The 12,938-nt window shown below is 43.7% G+C and overlaps 1 protein-coding gene across 1 annotated transcript in view; it reads right to left on the reverse strand.

Annotated features, from left to right (window-relative positions):
* nalcn (sodium leak channel, non-selective) overlaps window positions 1-12,938 on the reverse strand; it is an 898,297-nt gene that overhangs the window by 84,668 nt on the left and 800,691 nt on the right. Inside the window, exons 30-31 of the mRNA XM_051926631.1 lie at window positions 7,669-7,789; window positions 7,482-7,580 (exon numbers count right to left, since the gene is read on the reverse strand). Coding sequence (XP_051782591.1) covers window positions 7,482-7,580; window positions 7,669-7,789 — 220 coding nt within the window. The remainder of the gene's footprint in view (window positions 1-7,481; window positions 7,581-7,668; window positions 7,790-12,938) is intronic.

Genomic DNA, 12,938 nt, shown 5'->3' on the forward strand with positions numbered 1-12,938 from the left:
GCCAATCTCAAGCCGTACTTCGGCCCTCCCTTGTCCAAGGTTGGGGGGGGGGGAAATGTAGCGGGGCCACATAGTGTTTAAATGTCAGTTCTGAGTGTGTCTCGTTTCATTGTCCCGTTTACTGTTTATGTGCATCGGTTAATGCCATCCCCGAAAAACGGGGACGGATGATGGAAGGAGACCACAGCCGCCAACCTGGAAAACACCTGTTTACAATCATTCAATCACAGGATTATTTAAGCCAGCAGGAGGAGAAGGAAGAGAGAGAGGAGAGAAGGAAATTTTGTTTCACCATCACGACCACGAACCAACGGTACCAATTATTGTCCACATCGCGCTTGCCAATCCAGTTTGTTTTTCCATCTGCCGGATTTATTCCAAGGACCTCACCACGAGAGACCCCGGGGTAGGACTTAATCATCCACCATACACACGAGGATTCACGGTGAGGCTGTTCCATTTTTTCCGGGTAGAATCAAACAACTCAATATCACTAACTCAGTCATCCGCTTTCAGGACAGTTTCTTTATTACCGGACTCACGTTCTCATTCATTTTATCATTCATTGTTGTTTTCGTGTTGTGTGTTTATTTGTTACAGGGACAAGGGAGGGTTTTTGTTGTGTGTATATATATATATATATATTTGGTGGTGTCTTGATATTGCTGGGGTGGAGGGATATTTGTACTTATATATGTTTCTATTTTTTGCATGTCTTGTTCTACTTAATACATTTAATCTGTTTAATTTTACATCCTGTTTTTGTGCTCATATTTTTCACCGATTGTGGGTGGAAAAGTTAATTGGTAAGAAGTACGGCTTGATAGTTAGATTATCTCTCAGTTAATTATCCAGGCCACTGGTCTTGGAGTGTAGCTGCCGGCTGGGTAAAAGGGGTTGGCCGTTACAACCTGATGTCCCTAAAGGCTAACCACAAGGATACACTACAAAGAATCCCATTCCCTACAAAGACAAGCATAGAGCTTTTCTGCCTTTTTACCTATTTACGAGAACTCCTACTTTCCTTTTCTTTGCCATCAGGAAGTTTACCTGGAGTATTCTGTAATTGAGGGGTTAACTCAGGGTGTTTGGACTTTCAATGTTTTCTGCCTTACTTAAGGATACCCAAGGAAGGTCGTAGACCCCTAAAAGCATCCAGTATGTCATGGTGTAATGCTAAGACAATGTACTAGTGCTTCTTATGGAACTTGGATCAGAATGGTGCTGTCTGCGGCACAACAGCATTAGCCAAATCATGTCTGTGATGTGTTACTAAAGCCTTCTACCATGATGAGTTGACTAGCTATTTAGTAACCACTTTCTCAGCTACAGCATCATGACTTCACTTCTGCTTCATGTAGCCATTAATTTGTTTCTTGTACATGGCCTGAGGATTGTGAGAATGTGTGGCAGGTTCTTACCACTAATGTGTTCCCAACTCTTTGGCAGGAAGTGTGACCTTTGATTAAAACTGTCACAGGAAGGCCTCACCTGCTCACATCTGGTTTCACTCACATTGCACTTGTGGTTCTAATCGTGCCCTTTGGGCAGGTGGGCATTTGGTCCACAAATGAAATTACAGGTTACTGTAAAGAGAATGGTTTCCTATGGAATGGTTCACCACTGATGGTTTTTGTTCTTCTGAATTCAAGACCAGGGAAAGGCAGTTTACAGTTTAATCAGATGAAGCCTGAATATGCTAACTGGAACAATTGTAAAATCTTTACCATTTACAGACTTGTTTTCCTTCTCTGAAACTAGACCACTATCACTGTCTCATTTCTTAACCTTCTTAATTGGCTTTGCTACCTGAGCTTCAGCTCATTAGTTTTTAGTCAATATGATCATCTGGATGTCCAGCATTTTGTCCTCAGGGAGTGGCTAGGATATCTAAAGGACATCTTTGCTCTGGCCTCAGTGTCTTCAGGGACCTAGCACTCCAAAAGATTATATTCATTCCGACATCTTCCACATTTCAGTTTCTCCATTATAAATGCTGACATCAGAGGTTTTGTGTTTAGGTCCTGCAGAGGTGAGTGTATTAATTTAACTTCAGTAGCTCCAGGAATCTTGCTTTGAGGTCCACTTGAGCATATAGTTAGCCCCCATAGTGTTCTGGATCCTCAGCCTTTAATAAGTTTTGAATATCAACATATTACTTAAATACAGTAAGCATTTAAGGTTTTAGCAAAACTGTCAGTTTATGCTTGTTAGCTGCAGAAGAAACATTTTTTTCCCACTGATTTCCAATCATTCTTCTCATGATTCAGATTTATTTTCTGTGTTGCCATCTCCTCTTTCCAGCAGCTAAATAAGTTTCAGCATACACAGAAGTTCTTTAGGGAAGGATGGATTGCCCTCCTCTTATCAGTGATTATTCTTCCTAACATTATTTTGAGTTTTGTGAATGCCTGAGAGAGACACAGGCAATATCTCACAAAGCATGGTGTTAAATGACAAGGCTGGGCTTTATGTCATTTTTGTGCATTGGAATCTGCTAGGTGAGAGATGGCTGCTCTCACATTGCACATTGGCATATTTGGAGAACAGTGTGCTTTGAGACTTGTGTCTCAGTATTCAAAAGTCACTGGCGTTAGGCTGTTTAATCTTTAGAAATGGGATGGGAAGTCCATCTCAGCTTGGCCAAGGTGGCTTGCAAAGGTTAGTTGCTGTTCATTTCTTTGCTGGGAGCTGTTCAAGAAATTATCTCATCCTTCAGGTTATGTTTCAATGGCAGTGAGCAGTACTTCTTCTTTAAAAGTCTGCTGCTGTCTTGAACATTCTTTGGAGTTTACTTTTAAAGGCTGGCCTGGTGATTTATAATGCTCTTTCGAGTTTTGTGGAGCCTCAACCACTTTGCGTATTGATTTCTTTCACTTATCTGGCAGACTTGTAAATCGTTCTGTTGCCCACCCCTTTTCAGCTAAATTCATTATTTCTTTTATATGCATGCTTTCTAAATCTGTTTGCAACACAATTATATCCTTAATCACATGTAAGAGATTTAGAATGAACAATCCCATAAATTCTACATCATCTTCCATTCCCGGATAGTTTTTCCTTCCAAAATAGGTGGCTTTCAGAATTTCATAATGTAGCCTAGGCAATTGATCTTTTCTTTGTTTTATTTTGTGTGCAGCAGCTACATCTGGAAGTGCTGCCGAACCAGGAACTGCGTACGCCCAGAGTGCTTCCGGGTGCAAGGGCAGCACTTCAGCCACATCAGGAAGTGCTGCCGGAAAACGATCACAGAACACCTGGAGCACATCCGGGGTGAGATAAAAGGGGTCGCCTCACTCCATTTGGGAAGGCCGGAGTCGGGAGGGAGAAGACAGAGCTTGTGAGGGAGGCATGGAAGCGGCTGAAGAGAAGTACAAAGGACTGAACTTTTTGGATTGTGCACAGTATTGTGTGTAGCTTAGAAATTGCAATTAAAGAGTGCGTGTTTTGGGACATCGTGAGCCTCAGTGTCTGTCTGTGTCTGGGCTATCTTTCACAATGCATGCAACTTTATTCTTCTAATTTTTTTAAGCCTTTCCTCCTGCACTAGTGTGTGCTTTAATTCCATAACTAAACCTAGACTGAATATGTCTGTTTTGCTCTGGAAAAGATTCTCAGTTACTAAGCTAGCATGCTTCTCTTTCTGTTTAAACAAAGCACTTAGCAAGATATCACTAAAGTTCACTTTAACCTGTTTAACTCACTTTAACACAGATTCCACAGCCCCTTCTATGCAAATCAGCAATCCAGCATGTTTAAAGCAAGAAATCACTTTTTACACTTCGGCGAATGCTTGTTTTATTCTGTACTTTACAGCGTTTCTTAACTGTTATATTTACCTTGAAAAAGTAATTTTCGATCTTAACTGGGCACGAACAGGGACTCCATAATAATGTAGGAACATTCCTAAATTATTTAATGAATTACCGACTGTCATGCCTCAGCCACGGTTCCCACTCTGGCTGTGGTTCAGATTCCTGTTTTATGTCTCTTTTGTTTATTTTCATTCTTTCATTTAAGCTGTTTATGTGCATTATATTCTGTGGTGGCCAAAGGCGGGGACCTTGGCGGTCCGATCCTCGGCTACAGAAGCAGGCCCTTGGGACATGGAATGTCACCTCTCTGAAGGGGAAGGAGCCTGAGCTAGTGCGCGAGGTCGAGAGGTTCCGGCTAGATATAGTCGGACTCACCTTGACGCACAGCTTGGACTCTGGAACCAATCTCCTTGAGAGGGGCTGGACTCTCTACCACTCTGGAGTTGCCCCCAGTAAGAGGCGCCGAGTGGGTGTGGGTATACTTATTGCCCCCCGACTTGGAGCCTGTTCATTGGGGTTTACCCCGGTGGACGAGAGGGTAGCCTCCCTCCGCCTTCGGGTGGGGGACGGGTCCTAACTGTTGTTTGTGCGTATTAACCGAACAGCAGTTCGGAGTACCCACCCTTTTTGGAGTCCCTGGAGGGGGTGTTAGAGGGCATACCTTCTGGGGACGCCCTCGTACTGCTGGGAGACTTCAATGCTCACGTGGGCCATGACAGTGAGACCTGGAAGGGCGTGATTGGGAGGAATGGTCCCCCCGATCTGAACCCGAGTGGTGTTTTGTTATTGGACTTCTGTGCTCGTCACGGATTGTCCATAACAAACACCATGTTCAAGCATAGGGGTGTTCATATGTGCACTTGGCACCAGGACACCCTAGGCCTCAGTTCGATGATCGACTTTGTGGTCGTGTCGTCGGACTTGCGGCCACATGTCTTGGACACTCGGGTGAAGAGAGGGGCAGAGCTGTCAACTGATCACCAGGTGGTGATCAGTTGGCTTCGATGGTGGGGGAGGATGCCGGTCAGGCCTGGTAGGCCAAAACGTGTTGTGAGGGTCTGCTGGGAACGTCTGGCAGAGCCCCCTGTCAGAAGTAGCTTCAACTCCCACCTCCGGCAGAACTTCGACCACATCCCGAGGGAGGTGGGGGACATTGAGTCCGAATGGGCCATGTTCCGTGCCTCTATTGTTGAGGCGGCTGACCGGAGCTGTGGCCGTAAGGTGGTCGGTGCCTGTCATGGCGGCAATCCCCGAACCTGTTGGTGGACACTGGTGGTGAGGGATGCCGTCAAGCTGAAGAAGGAGTCCTACAGGACCCTTTTGTCCTGTGGGACTCTGGAGGCAGCTGATAGGTACCGGCAGGCCAAGCGGAATGCGGCTTTGGTGGTTGCTGAGGCAACAATTCTGGTCCACTGTCTCAGGAGGGGGAAGCAGTGCAGTGTCAAAACTGTATATGGTGGGGATGGTGCGCTGCTGACATCGACTCGTGACGTTGAGGGTCGGTGGGGGGAGTACTTCGAAGACCTCCTCAATCCCACTAACATGCCTTCCAATGAGGAAGCAGAAACTGGGGACTCGGAGGTGGGCTCCCCCATCTCTGGGACTGAGGTCACCGAGGTGGTCAAAAAACTCCTTGGTGGCAGGGCCCCAGGGGTGGATGAGATACGCCCGGAGTTCCTCAAGGCTCTGGATGTTGTAGGACTGTCTTCATTGCCACGTCTCTGCAACATCGCATGGACATCAGGGACAGTGCCTCTGGATTGGCAGGACTGGGGTGGTGGTCACCCTCTTTAAGAAGGGGGACCGGAGGGTGTGTTCCAACTACAGAGGGATTACACTCCTCAGCCTCCCTGGAAAAGTCTATTCGGGGGTTCTGGAGAGGAGGGTCCGTCGGATAGTCGAGCCTCGGATTCAGGAGGTACAGTGTGGTTTTCGTCCTGGTCGCGGAACAGTGGACCAGCTCTACACCCTTAGCAGGGTCCTGGAGGGTGCATGGGAGTTTGCCCAACCAGTCTACATGTGTTTTGTGGACTTGGAAAAGGCATTTGACCGTGTCCCTCGGGGAATCCTGAGTATGGGGTACCGGATCCCCTGATAAGGGCTGTTCGGTCCCTGTACAACCGGTGTCAGAGCTTGGTCCGCATTGCCGGCAGTAAGTCGAACCCGTTTCCAGTGAGAGTTGGACTCCGCCAGAGCTGCCCTTTGTCACCAATTCTGTTCAGAACTTTTATGGACAGAATTTCTAGGCGCTGCCAGGGCGTTGAGGGGGGTCCGGTTTGGTGGACCCAGTATTGGGTCACTGCTTTTTGCAGATGATGTTGTCCTGTTTGCTTCATCAGGCCGTGATCTTCAGCTCTCTCTGGATCGGTTCGCAGCTGAGTGTGAAGCGGCTGGGATGGGAATCAGCACCTCCAAATCCGAGACCATGGTACTCAGCCGGAAAAGGGTGGAGTGCCCTCTCAGGGTTGGTAGCGAGATCCTGCCCCAAGTGGAGGAGTTCAAGTATCTCGGGATCTTGTTCATGAGTAAGGGAAGAATGGAGCGTGAGATCGACAGGCGGATCGGTGCGGCATCTGCAGTAATGCAGGCTCTGCATCGGTCTGTCGTGGTGAAAAAGGAGCTGAGCCGCAAGGCGAAGCTCTCAATTTACCAGTCGATCTATGTTCCTACCTTCACCTATGGTCATGAGCTATGGGTAGTGACTGAAAGAACGAGATCGCGAATACAAGTAGCTGAAATGAGTTTCCTCCATAGGGTGTCTGGGCTTTCCCTTAAAGATAGGGTGAGAAGCTCAGTCATCCGGAAGGGGCTCAGAGTAGAGCCGCTGCTCCATGGTGAGGTGTTCCGGGCACGTCTAACCGGGAAGACCCAGGACACGCTGGAGGGACTATGTCTCTTGGCTGGCCTGGGAATGCCTTGGGATTCCCCCGGAAGAGCTAGAAGTAGTGGCCGGGGGAGAGGGAAGTCTGGGCATCTCTGCTCAAGCTGATGCCCCCACGACCCGACCTCGGGTAAGCAGAAGAGAATGGATAGATGGATGGATGGATGTGCATTACACTTTGTTGATTTTATGCATGTAAGCTACCTGTGTTATGTTGCATGTGTTTTGTCGGTGGTTCCCCAAGAGGCAGGTCCATCTGTCAATCATCACTAGGGATTGCCTTCCACCCTATAAATTCAGCAGATCTCCCACAATTCCTGACAGTTCATTTCAATCATTAGTGGAAGTGGTGAGTTTGCATGTGTTTTGCTGTGATGTTTGTGATTTACAGATTATTTGACCTTTTGCTCTGTTCCTTTTGATTACAGTTCTGTATTGGGACTATCTTCATGTGGATTGCCTTTACTTTCAGGCAAGTCCTTTTTTGACTTGTGCTGTGCAGAGTTGTTTTTTTGTTACAGAGGATTTTGTGAAATAAATCATTTTTATTTATAAAGAATCTGTTCGTGCCCCTATTCTAGCCAGGGTGTGGTGGTATACCCCTCTCTAGTGGAACTAATTATTGCCTGGGATTACTAGTCCACAACACTGGCACTGCTAAGGCAAAACTGATAATTAACTCAGCTAAATCTCTTCAATTTGTACTAAGAAAAGTACACTTATTTATACATTGTTACCAAAAGCTACATATACTGTACTATATTTAACAAATTATAGTGACATACCTTGTTTTCATTGAAATTAGCAATTACAACACCGACAAAAAGGGTCAGTCCAATCATGCAGCCAAGGAAAACAAACACGTGTATATATATACCATGGATCTGTATTAAGGAAAAAAAAAAAACAAAGATATAATTAATGCTTTTCTAAAACAAATACATCCTGCATAACTCTTTAGCAATTACTTACTGGTCCTACTCGATGGATAATGACATCTCTGACCTCCACCCAGCCTTTCAATGAAAGAACTTCAAAAAGAGCCAACATAGCATTTCCAACATTATCAAAATTGAAATTTCTGGGATTTACCCTAAAAAGAAAAGTATGATAAAAAGGTTTACATATATTTGGATAGCAAATGGCTTTCACCATAAATGAGTTGTCTTGCACCGGCTAAGCAAAAGCATGACAAAGGTTGATTACATTAAAAAGAAGTTAAAATACTGAAAAAATAATATTGTTTTAGATTGTGCAGAAAGTTTTCCTAGATGTGATCTCACTCATGGATTTAAGAAATAGAAATGTAGATATTTTGAATATTGGAATAATAATAATATAGGACAAAAAAAAAAAAAATCAGACAAGGAATTCCGTAAACAGATGAATCCAATGTTGCCAACAACAGGCCTAATTGGGTATTTCTTTCTAGGATATCCTTAACTTCTTAACATTGTTTTTGTTTATTCACACCAGAGAACCTCTTCTGATTGTTGGCACTTCACTCTAACTAAAATATATACAGGGTGATTAAACAAGTATTTGCATGTCTAATTTTCTAAATGATTGTATATTATTTTGACAGTAAAATTAATCTAATGTTTTTTTGGCTTGTTCTACTTTATCATAGTCCTAATAAGGGATAATTTGGGTCAGTTGTTTGACTACTTGGATTATAAATTTAAAAAATGCTGTCTTTACCATTTCAGTGAAATTCTGAATATTTTATTGTACTGGTATAACATAAAATAATTAAAATAAGCTTTAAAATAAGTACTCTAGAGAATACTTTTGTGAAATCTGTTAATATGGAACAGGTTGTAAGGCAATTTCAAAGGTTAGGAGACTCTAGCACATTACAGTGAAAGCCTTATCTACAGTAAGTGGAGAAAATGTAAAATTTTCCATGATGTTACAAATAAATCTAAAGACCAAAATCCAAGAGTCTGCACCCCTCTCTCATTTCATGATTCCAATAGCAGACAGTCACTGAGTAAAAACAGCATCCACAGCAGAGTAGAAAGGCAGACATTACTGCTGACTGTTAAGAAAATCGGTGCTTGAATAACATTATAGAGTAATGTATTGCCTGATTTCTAGTTTACTCATTGAAATGCAATCCTTAAAGTCAGTGAAATATATTATAAAACCTAGGTCATGAATCTTCATTGTGGTCTTAATTGATTCACTTTGTTTTGTGTTTTACATTTTTATACATGTATATTGTATTGTTTATTTATTTTAAAGTTTTGAGGTAAATAAATTGCTTGCAAAGTGTTGTGATGTTTTTGCTATTTACAGTTACCATGTTCTTTACCAGTCACCTGATGTTGAAGTCTCAAGATGGTATGTGTTGGTCTTACTATAAAAAAATATCCTAGTACCGAAAAGCTTTATGATCAAAAACACTCTTCGTGTTAGTGTAAGTTTTTGGTTAGAGCTCAAGAAAGTTTTAGAATGCCTTCCTTTCTTAACACTTATGGTTTTGCACTCCTGTTTTATAACTTGGTTTTGTTTACTTTTCTGCCTTTCAAACTCTCTCCCATTTTTTTTGATGTCCAAGCGTTTGTTTTTCCTTTACTGGTCCTTTCTACTCCTTCAGTTATCTTTGCATTCTATTAGAAATCATTAACTTTCTAGGTATTCACATGTAGTGAGAAGTCAAGCAAAATGACACCTTTTATTAGCTAACTAAAAAGATTACAATATGCAAGTTTTCGAGGCAACTCAGGCCCCTTCTTCAGGCAAGATGTAATATAGAAACTGGAGTTCCCTGTGTTTATATATACACTAGGACAGATACAACATTGGAAAACCTTTAAGTGAGACATCTTAAATGTAAAAAATTAATAGACCTCTTCAGGCTAAGATCCATTTAACAAGAGAGAAGAACAATGTATGGTCAAGACTTTTGGATAAGATAACTGTCCAACAGAGTCTTTTGAAGTTTCTGATGAGTTTTTCCATACAATGTGGATCTGTAGACAGGTTATCTGTCATTCTGAGAGATGTAAACAATCCTCATATCTGGCCATAAAACTCTTGTCTTTATTCAAGCCATGTTGTAATGTATTAAATTTTAGCATGAGTTTAACTTCCCATTCTTTTCTCTCTTGCTGTGTTCTGAAGTCGCCCATAAGCACTGTGACTTTAAAGTCCCTCTCACGGTGGCCATGGCTGTTGAAGTGAGCCGCTACAGGAACATCTGTGTTGCCACGTTTAATGTGGAACCTGTGTAAATTCATTCTCTGGCAGAGTGTTTGTCCAGTTTCTCCCAAAAAGAGTGCAGTGTCAGGACATTTCATGCAGAAAATTAGGTAGACCTCATTAGATGATCTGCAGGAAAATGATCCCTTTATGCAGGTGTTCATGCAACAATAATCTCTTGACATAAGTCCAAAGTGGAACTTTCTGGTTCAAATGAAACTTCATTCTATGAGAATAACCATATGCCAACATATAAGCATGAGGGAGCTAGTATCAGCCAGAAATGCTTTGCGGCACCAGAACCAAAATGTCTTGCCATCATTATAGAAACGTTGAATTATGATGTCTGTTAGATGATTTTTTTTAAAAGACCCTTAGCCCATCAGTCCATCACAGCTGGGCAGCAATGTAATACAAAAGTAAATATATGCCAGTATCACTGAAGAAAAAGTAATTTCAAAGTTTACTATAGCTCAGTCAAAGTAGGAACTTACATTGTATTGAGATATTGTGACAGGACCTGAAACAAATAACAGAACCACAAATATCTCTTGGTAGAAACAATTGTATAGAAGAAAATTCTTCCACAAAATTGTGAGAGACAGTCAAGTTTTTGTTCTAATTTAAATTCACTCATTCCTCACATTCTGCATACATTGTAAGAAGATTTTATGATATTGAATAAACAATTTCCATTCTCAGTATTTACACTAAATCAACAAACACAACACTAAACAATAGTCTGAGAAACATAATAGACCATATTTTTCAAGCCTTATCTCTCCTTGCATCCTAGTCCCACTGGTTCCATAAATTACACCTTTTCTAGTTTAAGACATTTAGAAGGAAACAGATGTGAACACAGGAAGAACCTACAACCATTACATGGAGCAACAAAGATATTAAAATCTGTAGTGCTAATCATTGCACCACTGACAAAGTAACACAAATACATCAGCATATCACATTCTCTCCAACAGGGGGGCACTAGCTACCTGGAACGGTGTTCTTTATAGAAATGTAGGACATACTTGAACCTGCATATATACCCCTTCAGTAACCATGACTGAAATAATCAGACAAGAGGAATAAATTACAAAAAGATTATATATTAAGTTTGACACAGTAACCGGATAGTCCCTTTCATTGACCCTATGACAACTGCAATATAACGGTAAACAAAACAAAAAAGTTGCATCATTGTGCTTCTCCCTGGACTGGGGGCTTTGAAATCAATACGGCTAGTCTCGATTCTCAGAGCTCTGTCTTGTGGCTTCTCTCGGGCCAAAGACAGCTCCTTCTAGGATGCCCAGGTTTTATGGTGGTTGGACTGGAAGGAGCAGGGCTAAGTGCCCTCACTGGGTGGTTTCTTGGCATTGTGAGGGAAAGAAGAGAATATATGTGTGCTTTGTCCTGCAGGGGGTGCTCCAGCTCCCCTAACCCAACATAGACTGCACAGGCACAAGTCCAGCACAACCCACAGCTTTTATTGTTTCATGTGAAACTCTTCCCAAAGAGTTTCCCACAGCACAAACACAGTTCCAATGCAAAATTCAGTACACACAATGTCATTGTTTCTTCTTCTTTTCTTTTTCTCTCTCTCCCACTCTGCCCTCCCCGCTCCTCCAGCAAACTTCATCACCTTCCTCCCGACTCTGGCCCTGGATCTGCAGCAGTGGGCTTCTTTTATGTGTCACCTGTCAGCATGGTCCAGAAGCACTTCTGGGTGAGGTGGCAGCCCGACAATGTAGGGCTACCCAATCCCTGCAGAACCCCCTAGTGACACCAACAGCACCCTGCAGGGCTGAGTAGCAGGACTTTATCTCCCATTAAGCCATCTAGCGTTCTGGGGATAATGCTCTATGCAAGCTCACTCCCACAGTCTTCCAGTACACTGGTGTCCCAGCTGAGTAAGAGGGCAGCCATCCACCACACAGTCCCTCCCTCTGCAGAGCCTTGTGGGGTGAAGTGTCCCGTCCCACAAGGGCTGTCTTCCTCCTGGAAGGGGTTGTCGATGTTAGCCAGTCCACGGCTATGCCCTGAAAGATGCAAACAAGGGAGTGACGGGGAGACACTGTGCCGATGCCGTCTCCTGGTGTCTACCTGTTCTGTAAATGCCTCCTGCCATGTCTCAGTCAACAACACTCATAGTATCACTATCCCCCTCTTGGCATCCATGATCTGTCAGATCGAAAGCAGGATGGAACTCCTGCTCTGCCTCATGCCCAGCTGAGGAAGATTTGTCTCTACACATTAGCAGAGGCCCTCTGGTGCAAGTGAGCTCACATGCTACATGTCTGGAGACCCAGTCTTTCTCTTGTGGGTCTCCTTCCTTCTCTGTGGTCCAGTGGTAGTCTGAGTCTCTCAATGAGATAAAAAGAGACCCCCGTGTTGTCTGCACCCGTTTCAACTTGTGTGCAACTGCTGCCGGTTTGGTGGGGGGCTGGACAGCCTAGCCACTGGCAACAACAAGCCACTTTATCTCATCTTGCCATTGGTCTTTCTCCCCCACCACCAGGCGGTCAGTCCAGAATCCCGGTGTTCTCTTTTTATGTATGGTACAGGAAACACTCACCTGTACCGCCAGATCTACCTGGGTGGAGAGTCCTGCACCAAGCTTCCATAGAATGTCCTACACTGTCTTCAGCCAGACCTCGGCAGTCCTCTCCAGACCCTTGATCACCTTCTTTTTAGGTTGATCACCTGTAAATTATCCCATCTGAGCTGGAGCACCCTTTCGAGCTCTCATATGATAAAAGCACAGTTATTTGTTATGGCCGGCAGTTGGATTGGGCTTTGCTTTTCCCTGTCTGTCGATCGTGAGCCATTAAGTCTGTGCATCTACTGCACCGGCTCAGATGGATGTCCTAGCGGTTCAGGAAGGCCCTTTGCTTGGCCGGCCAGCCAGCCCCACCTCCATTAATTTACCAGCAGGAAACTCCTGAACATTCTTCCAAACCCCTTACCTGCTCTGGGGAAGGAGGTTCGGGCATGCACCCCCCACCCATCTGTCGGGTGAGGCTCCAGGAAATTCA

This window comes from Erpetoichthys calabaricus, chromosome 4, assembly GCF_900747795.2.
Source record: "Erpetoichthys calabaricus chromosome 4, fErpCal1.3, whole genome shotgun sequence".
Classification (NCBI taxonomy): Eukaryota; Metazoa; Chordata; class Cladistia; order Polypteriformes; family Polypteridae; genus Erpetoichthys; species Erpetoichthys calabaricus.